The 13,823-nt window shown below is 50.2% G+C and overlaps 3 protein-coding genes across 6 annotated transcripts; 2 read left to right on the top strand and 1 right to left on the bottom strand.

Moving 5' to 3' along the window:
* The first annotated feature begins 331 nt into the window (after positions 1 to 331).
* Positions 332 to 2,325, top strand: c13h6orf120 (chromosome 13 C6orf120 homolog). Its single transcript, XM_052083392.1, has 2 exons — positions 332 to 443; positions 1,676 to 2,325. Exon 2 carries the CDS (start codon positions 1,746 to 1,748, stop codon positions 2,277 to 2,279), a length of 534 nt encoding a protein of 177 aa, XP_051939352.1. The 5' UTR covers positions 332 to 443; positions 1,676 to 1,745; the 3' UTR covers positions 2,280 to 2,325.
* Positions 2,326 to 2,923: 598 nt separating this feature from the next.
* mrpl21 (mitochondrial ribosomal protein L21) lies at positions 2,924 to 4,759 on the bottom strand. The gene is made up of 2 exons (XM_052083390.1): positions 4,253 to 4,759; positions 2,924 to 3,665 (listed from the first exon to the last, which is right to left on the bottom strand). Exons 1-2 carry the CDS (start codon positions 4,529 to 4,531, stop codon positions 3,369 to 3,371), a joined length of 576 nt encoding a protein of 191 aa, XP_051939350.1. The 5' UTR covers positions 4,532 to 4,759; the 3' UTR covers positions 2,924 to 3,368.
* Positions 4,760 to 5,560: 801 nt separating this feature from the next.
* wipf2a (WAS/WASL interacting protein family, member 2a) lies at positions 5,561 to 13,481 on the top strand. Of its 4 annotated transcripts, none has more exons than XM_052083334.1 (9): positions 5,561 to 5,768; positions 6,116 to 6,204; positions 8,760 to 8,913; positions 8,997 to 9,129; positions 9,810 to 9,902; positions 10,141 to 10,779; positions 11,476 to 11,718; positions 11,802 to 11,903; positions 12,082 to 13,481. In XM_052083334.1, the coding sequence occupies exons 3-9, from the start codon at positions 8,854 to 8,856 to the stop codon at positions 12,123 to 12,125; spliced, it is 1,314 nt and encodes a 437-aa protein (XP_051939294.1). In that variant the 5' UTR covers positions 5,561 to 5,768; positions 6,116 to 6,204; positions 8,760 to 8,853; the 3' UTR covers positions 12,126 to 13,481. The 4 variants fall into 4 exon arrangements, with proteins under 4 accessions (XP_051939294.1, XP_051939293.1, XP_051939296.1 ...); XM_052083333.1 differs by having other exon boundaries at positions 6,075 to 6,204; XM_052083336.1 differs by having other exon boundaries at positions 5,580 to 6,204; positions 9,822 to 9,902.
* Positions 13,482 to 13,823: the final 342 nt, after the last annotated feature.

Below are 13,823 nucleotides of genomic sequence, written 5' to 3'. Positions count from 1 at the left end.
TGGGCTCTATGAAAGAACTTGATGCCCTTGCCTAATTTCATGGACGTCACCTTGTAAAAAAATAAACAACGTATATAGATGCTTGAATATGATGAATGGCCACCAAATTACTCCCTGTAAATGGGAACGTATTTTCAAAATCCGTTTAAATTCCCATGGTACTTAAACGTCCGTTTAATTCTCATTGAAGCACGTCATGTTCGATTACATTAATAATCAAAACGAGGCTGTTATTGTCGTGTAATGTTAATAAAGTACAGCCGATTTGGACCTGAAATTCCAGGTGAATCGGATTTCAGTCCAAGCCAAATAACTTGCATTTCCTTTAGAGGGCGCCATTGCGTTTTTTTTTCGTGGCGGTGGCGATGCGGTGAAGAAGAGCAACTTTGCCCAGCAGGTTGTTGTGCGCAAGAAGAAACAAATGAGGAGCAACTGTCAGCCGCGTAAGTGAACAGAAGCGTGTTGGGGGGAAAAAATCAATGTCGTTAATGAGTGACGTGTCTCCCCCCCCCTCTTTTCGCGTGTCTGTGGTTTGGTGGCGTTTTGCAGTCGTTTCCACTCTCGACTTGAGCGAAATGTGAACTCGTCGCTACTTGGCGGCTAACTGCTAAGTAGCTAACTAAGGCCAACAAATCCATTTTTTTGTCTCCGCAAGCAAAACTCGTCGGGAGCGTTGATCAAGTGTGCGTTTCGGTACGAAAACAAATTATTGTTTGCGAGAACATGGCAAACACTGTTAAAACTGTCCTCGGCATGCAGTCCGTAAGTCGGTGTGAGACCTCTCCATTCGGATTCACACAAATGACCGTAAATATATTTAATAACGCTGCGAGTCTTAAAGGTAGGACTTTCATGAGATGAGTATTTGGGAAAGTTATGATTCGTCGCCAATTTCTGGACAAAGTGTTCATGAAGGTACGTGTGTAATTTTGGAAAGATGAAGTCATTGACACACGACCTCCTCCCTTCGCGGGGCACAGGGACCAAAATCCGCGTGGAATTGACACCCACTTTTGACAACACGAAGTGTTCCAAAAACGCTGATAAATAAATTGTAGGTTGTGACCGTTTTTATTGAATCGGTTTATGTATGTTTGTTTATCCGGGTTTCGAAAGACTGCCGCAGTAATCCCAAATCTCTCGGTTAATGGGGACCAAAACCACCCGCGAGAACGAAAATCCCCGAGGTAATGGGGACCAAAACCACCCGCGAGAACGAAAATCCCCGAGGTAGTGACCCCTCAGACCCTCCTCTCGTTTAGGTACATGTGTATGAGTATAAAAATTATTTATAAGGCCAAATTTAATGGTATACATGCATGTAGAAGTAAATTTTGTAGGAATTAACATTGGCTAACAAAGCCTCCTTTGATCGTTGTGATGTTCTCTCAGTAGTACAGTACAGCAAAATACCAGATGCCACTAACATAAGATAAGAAAACCTTCATTAGTCTCGTAATGGCGAAATTCCCAATTCACAGCAGCAAAGTTATGAAAGGAAGAAGTAGAAGAACAAAACAAAAACAGAGAGCGGGTGAGTTTTTTTTTTCCCGGCGAAACGTACAAATCTCGGCGAATGTGCAACTGGCAAGCAGAACGTCAGCCCCGTCAAGAGGCAGCTTGAAAACGGGCGCCGTTGCCTGGCCGTGGAAAGTGACGTGATGTGATTGTGCAGGTGCGGCCGAGGCGGCGTCCAGCACGTGACGTCCCTGCCGACCGACCGACAGCCGCTCGTGCCCGTCGCGATGACGCCGCCTCGCTTCGCCGCCATCGTTGTCCTGCTGCTGCTGCGCTGCCCGCCGTGCCGGCCGGAGGACGCCGAGTGGGTCCTGCTCCATGTGGTGCGGGGCCAGGTGGGCGCCGGCAACTACAGCTACCTGCGGCTCAACCACGACGGGGCCGTGGTCCTGCAGATGTTGAGCGTGACGGGCGATGCCGACCTGTACGTGTCGGACGCCACGCTGAGGCCCAGTTTCGACGCCTACAAGCTGCAGTCGGCCACCTGCGGGCGCGACGCCGTGGTCGTGCCCGCCGAGTTCGCGCGGCCTGTGGGCGTCGCCGTCTACGGGCACCCGTCGCACCGCCGCAGCGACTTTGAGATGAGGGTCTATCGAGACCCCGTCGCTCCATTAGACCCTTTTGCCGCGGGCGCCCCGGCCGATGACGCCCGCAAATCGGAGGCGGACGCCACCGACCGCCGAGACTTTGATGACGAGGACTCCATGTTCTGGACCAATCTCATCAGACTTATAGAAATCATCGTAGAAATTCTCTTTTGAAACCAGTCGCGTGGTCTGGTGCCACCCGAGTGGGCGCGTCGGAGACGAGCCGCACAGCAAAAACCATGTGCAACACAAAACCTACGAAAAATGCACTCGCGCAAAGCGTTTGAAACAACAACTGGAGGCCCAATCGCAAAGCCCATCCCTCACGGTTTCACTTCCTTTCCGCTTGCTCTTTTCATCTCTGGTTTTCTTATGCACGAGAGAAAGGGGTGGGGGGAGTCTGTTGTGATGCGCAAGCGGAAGAACGTCAATGTCGCACAAATGTGAAGGCGTGATGTCGATGTCACGGTCAGGTTGGGCGCTGCCTGTTAAGACGATAGTGCCCTGATGGCGTCACGTCTACCTGGGCTCGCTTTGGCCCTTTTCCGAAGGACCTTCAATAAAATAAAAAACACTTGCGATCGATTTTATTTTTTTTACCTTTATAAAATAACCATTTTAACATTACAAAAAATATCTTGAGTGGGCCAAATGCTTTTAAAACTCATTCAGTACCAGCCAACTCTGGACCAAGTCTGAAAAGACATTTGAAAACGTCTTTGGGAGTGAATGAGTTAATGAACAATTGATCTGTTGAATGGTGTCAGGTAAATAACCTTATAAAAAATATCTTGAGCGAAAGGAACCCACAAGTTGAATTCTAAGAGACAGAATGAACTTTATTCAGTTCTTACAGCACTAGTAAGGCGTTTTCCCATGACTTCCTCCAACTCTCGCATGACAATTGTGCGCACTGCATGTTATTAGTGGGGCTAATAGTTGCACTAGTTCACGTCAGCTGGCACAGGGCTGTACAAAATGTTAACGAGTAGCATGCGGTTGTCAACAAGTACCGTATATGCCTCACTCGTAACATCTGGTCCTTCTTTCTATAAGTGCCCACTCAAGTCATACACGCGTGATATTCGGACTAGTGTGCTGAATAGTCCACGCAGGAGTAAAAGCTTGTCGCGAGCAAGGCATTTCAGGCACACACACACTCCACAGTTTTGCCTCGCCACGAACTTGAGAATGTGGGTCCACCCGAACGCCGAGTTGTCACACAGCAGCGGGGATGGGGGGGGATTAGGGGCGGTTTGATTGTCACGTGAGCGCCGGCGCCAGCCGCACACTGTTGATTCTGAGCACGGTCTGCGGCTGCACGATGATTTTCTTGCGCTGGAAGCGGTGGCGCTTCCAGAAGCGCATGTGTACTTTAGGCCACGACTGCGTCTTCTCCAGCACTGTGGCTTCCACGCGCACCAGCTCCTTGGCCAGTAGCGGCCGGCCCACCAGGGTGAAGTGCTGCGCCCCCACTAGCAGCACCTTCTCCAGACGTAGGCGATCGCCGCACGCCGCCTCCACGTGGTTCTCCAGCAGGATCAGGTCCTCGTCTGTCACCTGTGGGACGGACCAAAGCCCGACATCACTTGAGCAGAGCGCCGGAGTGGCCCATACTTTTTTCTTTGTGAAAGTCACCTCAACATAGTTCCTTGGAAACAAAATTACACAGGATAACACGGCACCACTTGCGCCTATATAATGCTCCCCAACTCACCTCAACATAGATCTTTGGCAGAACATTCAATTTCTTCGAATTGTTCCTCTGCACCCACATCCCACAAAATAGTGACGAGTTCTGCTTTTGTAGAAAAGAAATTCCTGAACTCACCTCACCATAGTTCCTTGGCACCAAAGATACCACAAGATTGCAGCAAAGAACTGCTTTTATCAAAATAGTTCCTAGGGCACTAAAATGCCACTAGATGGTGGCACTCCTCAACTCACCTCAACATAGTTCTTTGGCACTAAGACAAAGCACTATTTTGCCTTGAATGAAACTTCTGAATTCACCTGAACGGGTTCCTAGGCACGAATATTTCCTGATCGTCTGACGTCTTCGCGCTGACAGTAAACTTACTCGGAATTCAAAGATTTGTTCCACGAATTTTCTAATTTTTAATATTTAGTATGTTTCCCCAAATCACCTTCCACTGGCGGCCAGCGAAGTGCACGACGGCGAAGAGGCGGCCGAAGTCGTCTTGCTCGATCAGACGGTTGACGGCGCTCGTCAGGGCGGCGTGCTGCCGCCGCTGTTCCTCCTCCGGCACCGGCCTAGTCTCCGGCCACGGAGGTCTGGACAGCGAGGTCAGAGGCACCAAGTGGCCACTAACGGAGCTCTGTGAGCAGGCGGCGGCGGGAGTAATGACCCAGGGTCCCGATGGCAACAGACGCCATGTCCTCCGCAGGGTCGCCATCAGCGCCATCTTTACCGGAAAGTGTGTCGACCGGAGATGTTCTCCAAAAGAGGATTGGTGGGGGGTGGCGATGTTCACCGTGTTCTTTTTGTGTCAGTGAAGTAAGTTAGTTATGTTTATAAATACATTCCCATTTATACTTTATCACCCATATAATATGGATATGCCCGAGTTTGCGCTCCAAAAGTGTTTGGTTGTGTTTTGCCCAAATGCCTTCTGTCGTAAATGCGCCGCAAATCGATCGCACCTGTCGCTCAAGTTGGTTAGACGAATGTTCACAAAAAACAAAACAGTCAACTTCGCCAAATACCTAAATACCATTTACTTGACATATGATATTAACTAGTCTCACAAAATAGGAGGTCATCAGTGGAATCGGAAAGCCTTTTGTTGAGTGTCTTAGGGGCAGAATAGGATCTCTGTCCATAAATTGGTTGAAACTGCGCATGCGTCACCCACACTCGTTCTAACGAGCGGCGACGTTCACCGTGTTTTATATGGATTGGTGAATTAACATTGCTAACTTCCCAATCTATGTGAAAGATACATTATCCGTATAGTCTGGATGTGGCTTTGATGCGTTTAAATTGTGTTTAGTGTTGTCTTGTCAAGCGGCCGACTTAAAACAGGCGTGTTTTAATACAGTATGTCGTAAACATTGTCACAACTGACGTAATTAACAAAAGCACGGCATATTTGAATTGACAATGGGTCACAGTTCACCCCGTTGCAATGTTGCTATCGTACTAAAATGCCAATTAAATCACGTTTCAGCAACATGCATATTGCACAAAATAAAATAATATTCCTGTTGGTAAATATTTCCTTGCGTGCAGCCAATGTCAATACTTTTTTCATGTAAACCCAAAAGCCTGCTTTTTGAGTGCTTGCATTCACCCACCTACCCCATCCATCCATCCATTTTCTGATCCGCTTTATCCTCACAAGGCTCGCGTTCATCCACTTGATTTAAAAAATGTAAATTCAACAGCCACCCGGGAGGATTCGAGGGATCGCAGCAGTAACAGACACTCCAGTGTCCGCGGCCTTTGAACGCACCGCCGGCAGAGCTACCTCCCTCCATTTTGTGTCGCTGGCTTGCTGGGTTCGTTTCCGGGCTTGCTGATAAAAAAGTCTGCTGCGTGAGAAAGAAAGCGCCTTAGCCCAAACGGCAAAACGGGATGGCTCCGCGAAGCCGTTAGTGGTGCGCTTAAAAGTTTCACCTTCAAAGACAAACTATCGAAAGGTCTCTCCGCGACGGTGGGATCCATCGCCGCCTCCGAAAAGGAGGAAAACGACGAGTCGTCGCCTAATTTTGTCGCCGCTGGCCGCTGACAACTGAAAGTAAACAGCTACATGCTAAGCGGTTGTCTTCACTTTAGCACATTAGCTTCGAGGCTAACCTGCTAGCTGCCACCATAGACTATTACGGACGATTAGCCCCTCGGGCTAACCACTTCTGGCCGTGGAGCGCGAAGCTTAGCGGGGCGTCGTTACCAGGCTAACCCGGTCGCTGGTCGTGGTGTGTGTGGGTGTTTTTCGTTTTTGCCAGCGGCCTGTCTTTAACATTTGAACCTCCGCCTACTACCGAAGGAAGGATTTACTTCAACGATACTCCCCTCCGCCCCCCCATTCATGTTGTTTTGGGCGACGTCGCCTTACCGCCTCTTCGTCGAGTTTGGGTGAGTAAACCTGGAGCTGACTTTACTTTTTGAATAACCGCTGACGTTAAAGCTAGGCGCCGGGACTGGCTCGTCCTACCTCTGCGGAGTTGAACCTGGTAAAACATTTTGAAATCCCGCAATAAAAGTCGAACATTTTTATGGGAAACGTTTGCTCTTCTACCGTGATTTGGCGTCAACAATACAACAGATGCCACTTTTGTCTTTGGCGACACTTTGGCACGACTTAGGCCTTCCACAGAACCTCGGCCACTCGCGACCGTCAACGCAAAGACTTTCTTTGGGCGTGTTTTAGATCTTCAGCGAGGCCATGAGGGACACAATCGTGGCGAAAGGGCGACCGGTTGGTCGAACGTGTTGAAAGAACAACTTCCGTGTCTGTGATCCCTGCCGTCTCTTAGCCTGCCTGCAGGGGGCGACTACCAGGCTCATTGGCTCGTGTTAACATCGCTTAATTAAACAGATGAAGAAGTGCAGCTATACCTTGTTTGGTGATCAAACTTAAGTTCTTAATACGTTAACAGCCCCTCCCCAAACATGACAAATATTACGGCTCCTGTTTTACAGAAACTGTAATGTAATGTGTATTTGAACGAAATACCACAAAGCGATTGCAAAATTACGTGACTGTGAGTCTCAAAGTAATTTGTGTTACTCGTGCTGTTTTGATTGAAACTTTGCTCTGCCAATTTTTGGAATTGGCATCACTTTCAAATATATCCATATTGGTTGAGCCCCAGTACGTACTGTAATATTTGTGTTGAACGTAGGCCTGTAAGGGGCGTGGCTTGGTGTATGACGTGGAGCCGGAGCTGGCTGGCCGGTTAGTCTGCGTGTGAGTGTCAGGGCGTGAGCAGCGGCCTATAGCAGTTCCTAGCAATTGTTTTCATTTTGTGTGCATGTTTGACTATTGGTCCCAGTCAATGAATGGTTGAAAATTCAATTCAATTGTATTTATAGGGCACTTTAGAACAGCCATGGCTGCATACAAATGCTGTACATGGAGTAATTTAACATATACAATAAACAGTAAAACAAATCGGCAACAAAGACGGTAGAAAGTACCGAACAGTAAAACAAAGAACAAATCGAAGTCATGCTGAGTCGAATGCCAAAAAATACAAGTGAGTTTTGAGGAGGGATTTGAAGATTCATCGACGACTGGATCTCTACTTGCCTCTTTTTGAAAAAACAAAAACAACAACACAAAGATAAGTCTGGTTTTCGAGAGCACTGGGGGAACCTAAAAATATTAACCATTGACAGGCGGCAATTATCGTTGGATTTGGACAGTTGTAAGTTCAACAGGATCTCTAAACGATGAATTGATGCTCCAAATAGCTGTCAGTTCGTGAATCGTCAGGTGTCGAGGGATTGAATTGTTGCACGTCGAAATCATATGAAAGGATGTTTTAAAGGGGCTTTTAGGAGACAATTCGTCTTAAGCGTGTTCCAACTGTCCATTTTGGAAGGTAAAAAAAAAGGATATTTTGACTGAGGAGTTCAAGAGACAGGAAGTGATGTGGCACGGCTCCGCCCACTTGAGCAGATTTCGCATTAGGTTGACTACAGATGTCTACGAGTTGAGCGTTAAATTGTCCTTTTTTTCCATTGGACAAATCACTTTCAATTGATTTTTTTTAATTGCCTTTTAAAAAAGTATTTTTTAAATGTAAATTTATTTTTGAAACAAATCACTCTCGATGTTTGTAGCACCCCGATTGTGGTTCCGGCGCAGGGTCCATCCAGTCAAGTCAGTTTTACAAATGACCACAGTTGATTTCACAGGTGCGCAATAATTTTGGTCACAAAACCTCAGAGCGTCCAGAGACCACCCCCCACCCCCGTCCCGCTTCCTCTCCTGACTCGTCTACCAAGGTTCTGCTTGAGCGAGCAGTGTAGTCACCAGCTCGCCGGGCCGGATTCCACAGCGAGCAGCGACAAGAAAAAAAAACCTGTTTGGGGAGATGCAAAGACTTGACCTGAGTCAGCCGGTATGTGCGCGCACAGCCGCGTCACATGTTACAGGCAGAACTTATTTGCGGGGGTCCGCAAAATCATTTGCAGCACCGTCACCACCGAAACCGAATGCATTTATGCCTCTGCCCGCAACCGAGTGACAACGCGGGGGAATGCGGCGATTTGCTTTGCAGGCTGATTTGCAAATCATGCGAGGCCCTCGCCAAACTGCAGCTTCGCAGCCACCGACTCCTTGTCAAAAGAAGTTAGTCGAGATGCGTGTACGCAACTCAAGGCGACTAATAATGTGCGCCGTACATTTAGCACATCAAGGCGGGGTTCGAGTAGTTAACGTGGATTTTAGGTGCTGGTCCGAGCTCTTAACTCATTCACTCCCAAATATGTTTTTGAACGTCTTTTCAGACTTGGTCCAGAATGAATTCATTTTGATCTGTCGCGTCAGGGGTGTAAAACATAAAATGTGAGCCATGGTCTAAAAAGATCGGGTTCGCATACAGAAATATCGCTGCAGGGTCCATTTAAATGGTTTTAATCGTTCGGCTTCGATGTGTCATGTCCCGCATGTATTGATGTAGGAGTGGGAGCACATCTCAGCAGCGGAGGCACTGAGGGGTGCGGCGTCCTTCAAGAAGACGAAAAGGTCCAACTGCGTGCCACCAGAGCGACAGGATGCCCCCGCCCCCTCCTCCGCCCCCTCCCGGTCCCCCGCCTCCCCCGACCTTCCATGAGGTGAGTGAGCTTGAGCCGGCCGTAGCCCCCCCTCCCATTCCAGTCTCTCAAGACCCCCCACCCCCCACCCCTCCTTACGGCAGGCCAACACCGCCCCTCCCAAGCTGAGCTCGTCCGAGGCCAAAGGCAGGGGAGCCCTGCTGTCCGACATCCACAAGGGAGCCAGGCTGAAGAAAGTGGGCGTGGTCAATGACCGCAGCGCCCCCGTCATCGAAAGTGAGTAGCAATCCGTTCCTTAAGTCTATCTTTGGATGCTTTTATCCTCTGGAAACCCGCGCCGAAACATTTCGCATCGGCCATTTTGCCATCATATCACATTTTACGTGAAAATATATTTTTTAAAACGGCTCTTTCAAGTCAAGGCAACGTAAATCGCTTGGGCGTTTTGAGGACAATTTTCGCCAAACAGTAAATTCCCGTCTTGTAGAATTCCACCTTGAAAAAAAATAGCCGAAATAGCCTCCAGTGTACTTGAAGTGACTCCAACCTGTTCCAGTGTTCTCTTCTGGTGTCCCAGAAGAGAACACAGTCCCTTTTGTGGCTTGTGCCAAGCACCGCGAGTCTGCTCGGCGCCGGCCACACTCGTAGCCCGAATCCACAATCGATGTCTTGTTGACCTTTTAACCTTCTTGGTTAACACACAAAAAATGTAATCATCATCAGCAGCGCATCTTGTCCGAAGCGTTTTGCCGAGGCGCAAATTGACCTTTTTCGCCATGCGCAGATTCATCACAAGCTAGCAACGCGTGAAACGAAACTGTTTGTTTACAATTTCCCACACACCGTCGTCGTGCCCGAAGGCAAATGTTGTGGCATCTGCTGCTGGTCTCCTTGCCGAGTCCCGCGGCAGTCCGGTCCCATTCGTGAGCCGCATCATTGATATTGTCTTTTTACAGAATCTGGAGGAGGAGGAGGAGGAGGAGGAGGAGGTCCAATGGGGATGGGGGGGCTTTTCCAAGGAGGCGTGCCGAAGCTACGACCAGCTGGAGGTCAAAATGCAACACAAACACTTCATTCAATACACACACTTTGTACATTTTTGATTCATCCTTTTGTGTCGCGTACTTGTTTATGTCATATGGGAGAGCGTTGATTATTACTAGTATTATGACAGTTTTTAAATCCAACAGGAAGTAGAATATTGTCGGTCCCACCCAAACAAAGTAGGTATCCGGTTGACGTATTTGTGTTGCCTGACTTTGATATTTGTGGCCCCGCCTCCCTCAGACGGTTCATCGGGCGGCTCGGTGGGCAGGTCCGCCCTGAGGCCGCCGGGGTCCCGGCCATCGGCGCCCCGCCCGCCGTCGGGCCGCTCGGCGTCGCCGTCTCCGCCGGAGCACCAGCGCTCCCACCGGCCCTCCTTGCCCGACATCACCCGCCCCCACAACGCCGGCGGCTCCTCTTCTCCGGGCGGCGGCATGAAGCACAGCACGTCGGCCCCCCCGCCTCCGCCGCCCTTCAGCCGGGGCGGCCGCGGCAACGCTCCGCCGGCGCCCAACCTGAAGCTGTCGGCGCCCTCCTCCTCGGCTCAGAAGCCCCTGCCGCCCACGCCCAACCGAGGTCCCGCTCCTTCCGCCGCCCTCAAGAACGCCCTGTCTTCCGGCCGACCGCCCGCCGCCGGCGGGTCCTCGGCGCCGCCCCCTCCCCCGCCCTACAGGATGCACACGTCGCTCTCCAACGGGCCGGCCCAGACGGATGGAGGCGGCGCCCCGGAGCTGCCGCAGAGGCACAACTCTCTGACCAAGAAGCACACGGCGCAGGGGCGCAACCACGCCCCGCCCCCGCCGCCCTCCTCCTCCTCCTCGCCGTCCCCGCAGGGCGGTCGGCCGCCGCCTCCCGCCAGGGAGCCTCCGGGGCGCAGAGCAGGTAACATATTGATCATTCATGATATTATTGAACTGAAAAAGGAAGGGTCCCCCATGCACTTTCACGAGAGGGAAGTTGGCCTGGGCTGGGGGGGGGATGGGTGTCGAGGGGCGATTGTTCCAAAACACAAAAATACTGAAGATACGACCACACTTTTTGAGGTCCTGGAAGTGGTCACGGTTGTAGCAGAAGTAGCCAAGTAGTATCAAAATGGTAGAAGTCACCGTGAGATCAGAAGGAGGAGGAGGACTTGCGGAAGCAGGTAACCGAGGCAGAGCATGTCATATTGCTGGCCCCCGAATACAAGGGGGCGGGGGTCAAATCGGCGAACGTTAGCGGTAGCGGCAAAAGCGCTTGTCGTACAAGTTGGCGCTGTCGAGATGCGTCGGAGACGTCGTAACGGCCGAGGGGTGAAAAGGGAGGCAGTCCCTTTGACTTTGTTGTTTTTTTTTTAGGACAACGGTCCATTCTCCGACGTCCCCATTATTTGTTCGATAGGTCGCCTCGATGCCTCCGCGCCGCTCGCCGTCGCCACCGTTTGGCATCCAAACGTACTTTTGGCCCGCCCGCCACTGTCTGTCTTCTGCGTGTCGCTCTGATCAAAATGACTTGCCACCGTCTCATTTTCAACCGCTTTTCGAATTCCATGTTTTCCCCTCATCATACGCGTCGACGATTTGGTGCGTCGGCCCGCAGCCCCCCAGGCGCCGCTCTCCAACACCCGCAACGGCAACCGCGACGCCCCTCCACCGCCGCCGCCGTACCGCGGCCAGAGCTCAGAGCCAGCGGGCCGGGGGGCCAGGCCGCCGCCGCCCTCCTCCTCCTCCTCGTCTTCCTCCTCGTCCTTGTCCACCCGCACCCCCGCCGGACCTCCGCCGCCGCCCCCGCCCATTCGCAACGGACACTCCTCGATCTCGACGCCCTCAAAGTCCATCTTGGGTGAGTCGTCCGCCCCCTGCAGCCGGCATAGCTTCGCGCCCCCGCCGCGAGGTGACGGGCCTCCTTTTGCTTTCCCGATCTAGATGATTTTGAATCCAAGTTCAACTTCCACCCCATGGAGGACCTGCCGCCTCCTGAGGAGTATCGCCATTTCAACAAGGTCTACCCCAGCAAGAGTGGCAAGGGTAAGGGGGGGGCACTCCTGTTCAGATAAGATAACCTTTATTTGTCGCCACACTGGGGAAATTCGCAATTCTCCAGTAGGATATGCGAATCGCACACTGTCATTTTCTCCATATTCGTTTGTTGTTGTATGTTCATGGTGTCCATGAGTGTGATGTTTTTTTTTCTGCTTTCCCCCAGGCATTTTGCGAGGAGCCCCCCCTGCTCCTCCAGTGGGAAGGTGAGCTCACCTCAAAGCTTAGCACTTGAACTCATCAGCGAGGCGTCTGGTCTGTTCTGGTGTGGTCGGGGATGAGGAGGTTGGCACGCACACACAAAGCACCAGCCATGTGGACTTGAACAGAAGAGAAGACACCTCATGAGACTTTTTGACTTTTGCATTTCTTTAACATTTGAGGACCAAAAAAGAAAAAAGAACTCCACAAGCGTCCACAACTGCACATTCCCTCTTTGGACAGATTTACTAGCCAGCATTGATCTTTATGGGACACACCCACACGTGATCATGCATGAATGTGGGCTTTTAATTTTATTTTTTTATTTTGATTTTTATCCCTTCTTGATTTTGTTGGGAGTCGCTCTAGGGTGCGCTTGAAACGACCCCATCCATGTGCCAAAGGCGGGTGGAGCTTAATTGAAGCCTGTCCAAAACGGTCAGTTGACGGATGTCTCATCTGCTTGTTTAGCTTCACTTTCCGAGCGGTGTCGGGGCTCATTTTGGGGGAGAGGAGGTTCGTTCCGGTTTTCAGGACCTGTCTTCTGCTCTTCTTAACGGTAGTGGGGGAGAGGGGGGTGTGGGGGGACTTGTAATCCTGTTTTCATGTTGCACATGGGCCAGCAGAGACGCATGGCACCCGTTTTTTGTACTTGCGGGACCGTGACATTGGTCACAACTGTGGAATGACGCCTTGCTTTTGAAAAAGTGCGTTCACTGGGCCAGGCTGCCAGTTGACCGTAAAGGGATAGTTTTGAACGGGGGTGGGGGGACTGGCAATCAGACCATCAGCTGCTTTTACTATGCAAGAATCTGTACAGATCGTAGTTGCTAGCAGCTATATATAAAAGAAACACTAAAGTGCCAGAAAGAGTATGTAGAACCTTTGCGTCACTTTTAATGATCATTCAGCATCATAGAAAAATACACACACACACACACACACACATAAAAAAGGTTCAGCTGTGAATCTACCAGAAAAAACACATTTGAGATGCAGCGCCTCCTGCTGCTCATCAGTTGCCTTACATGCATTTTGTCCACAAATGGTACCTGTGCTAAGTTTATAAAAAAGAAAAAAATACGAGAGTCTATTTGCAAATGTATATTTAGCCCTTAGAATCAGATCATCCTCGTGAGCATTGATCTATTATTATTATTAAAAAATTTTTGCTGAGTGTCATAGAGGGAAATTGTAACGAGGGGCAGCGAACTCGCATGATGTCGTCGTTTTTTTGTCCTCATCATCTTCAGGGTCACGCTGGTGTCACCTTTGCCGCCTCGTCGTTTTTTTCCTGTTAATCAGCCATCTTTTTATCACTTGAAAATATTTTCAATAAATATATTCCTGTTGGGGAAAAGGGGACTGAGGTGATGCAAGTCTCTTTTTTTGGGGGGTGCGGGTGGGGGGGGGGGGCTTGTCATTCAACACCCTGATCCTAAAAAAATGTAGAGAGTCTCAACACTGACTGACGCCAGTTTAAAAAATCAACATGAGGGGTGTTCACACGGCACACATTTGCTCCGGCGTTGCACTGATGTATTTTGTTGCTACGCCGGAGCAAATTTGCATGTGTGAACGCTCTACTGTCGCAGCGCCGGTGTAGCACCGCAGCAAATCTTGCCATGTGAATACCCCTGTGAAGTTTGATGGACCTGTGTATCATTACAGGGCCCACCAAAAGGTTTCTGGGACTCCCCCGAAAAA

Source organism: Hippocampus zosterae, chromosome 13 (genome assembly GCF_025434085.1).
Source record: "Hippocampus zosterae strain Florida chromosome 13, ASM2543408v3, whole genome shotgun sequence".
NCBI lineage: Eukaryota > Metazoa > Chordata > Actinopteri > Syngnathiformes > Syngnathidae > Hippocampus > Hippocampus zosterae.
The sequence above is the reverse complement of the archived record's forward strand: the minus strand, read 5'-3'. Positions and strand labels throughout refer to the sequence as shown.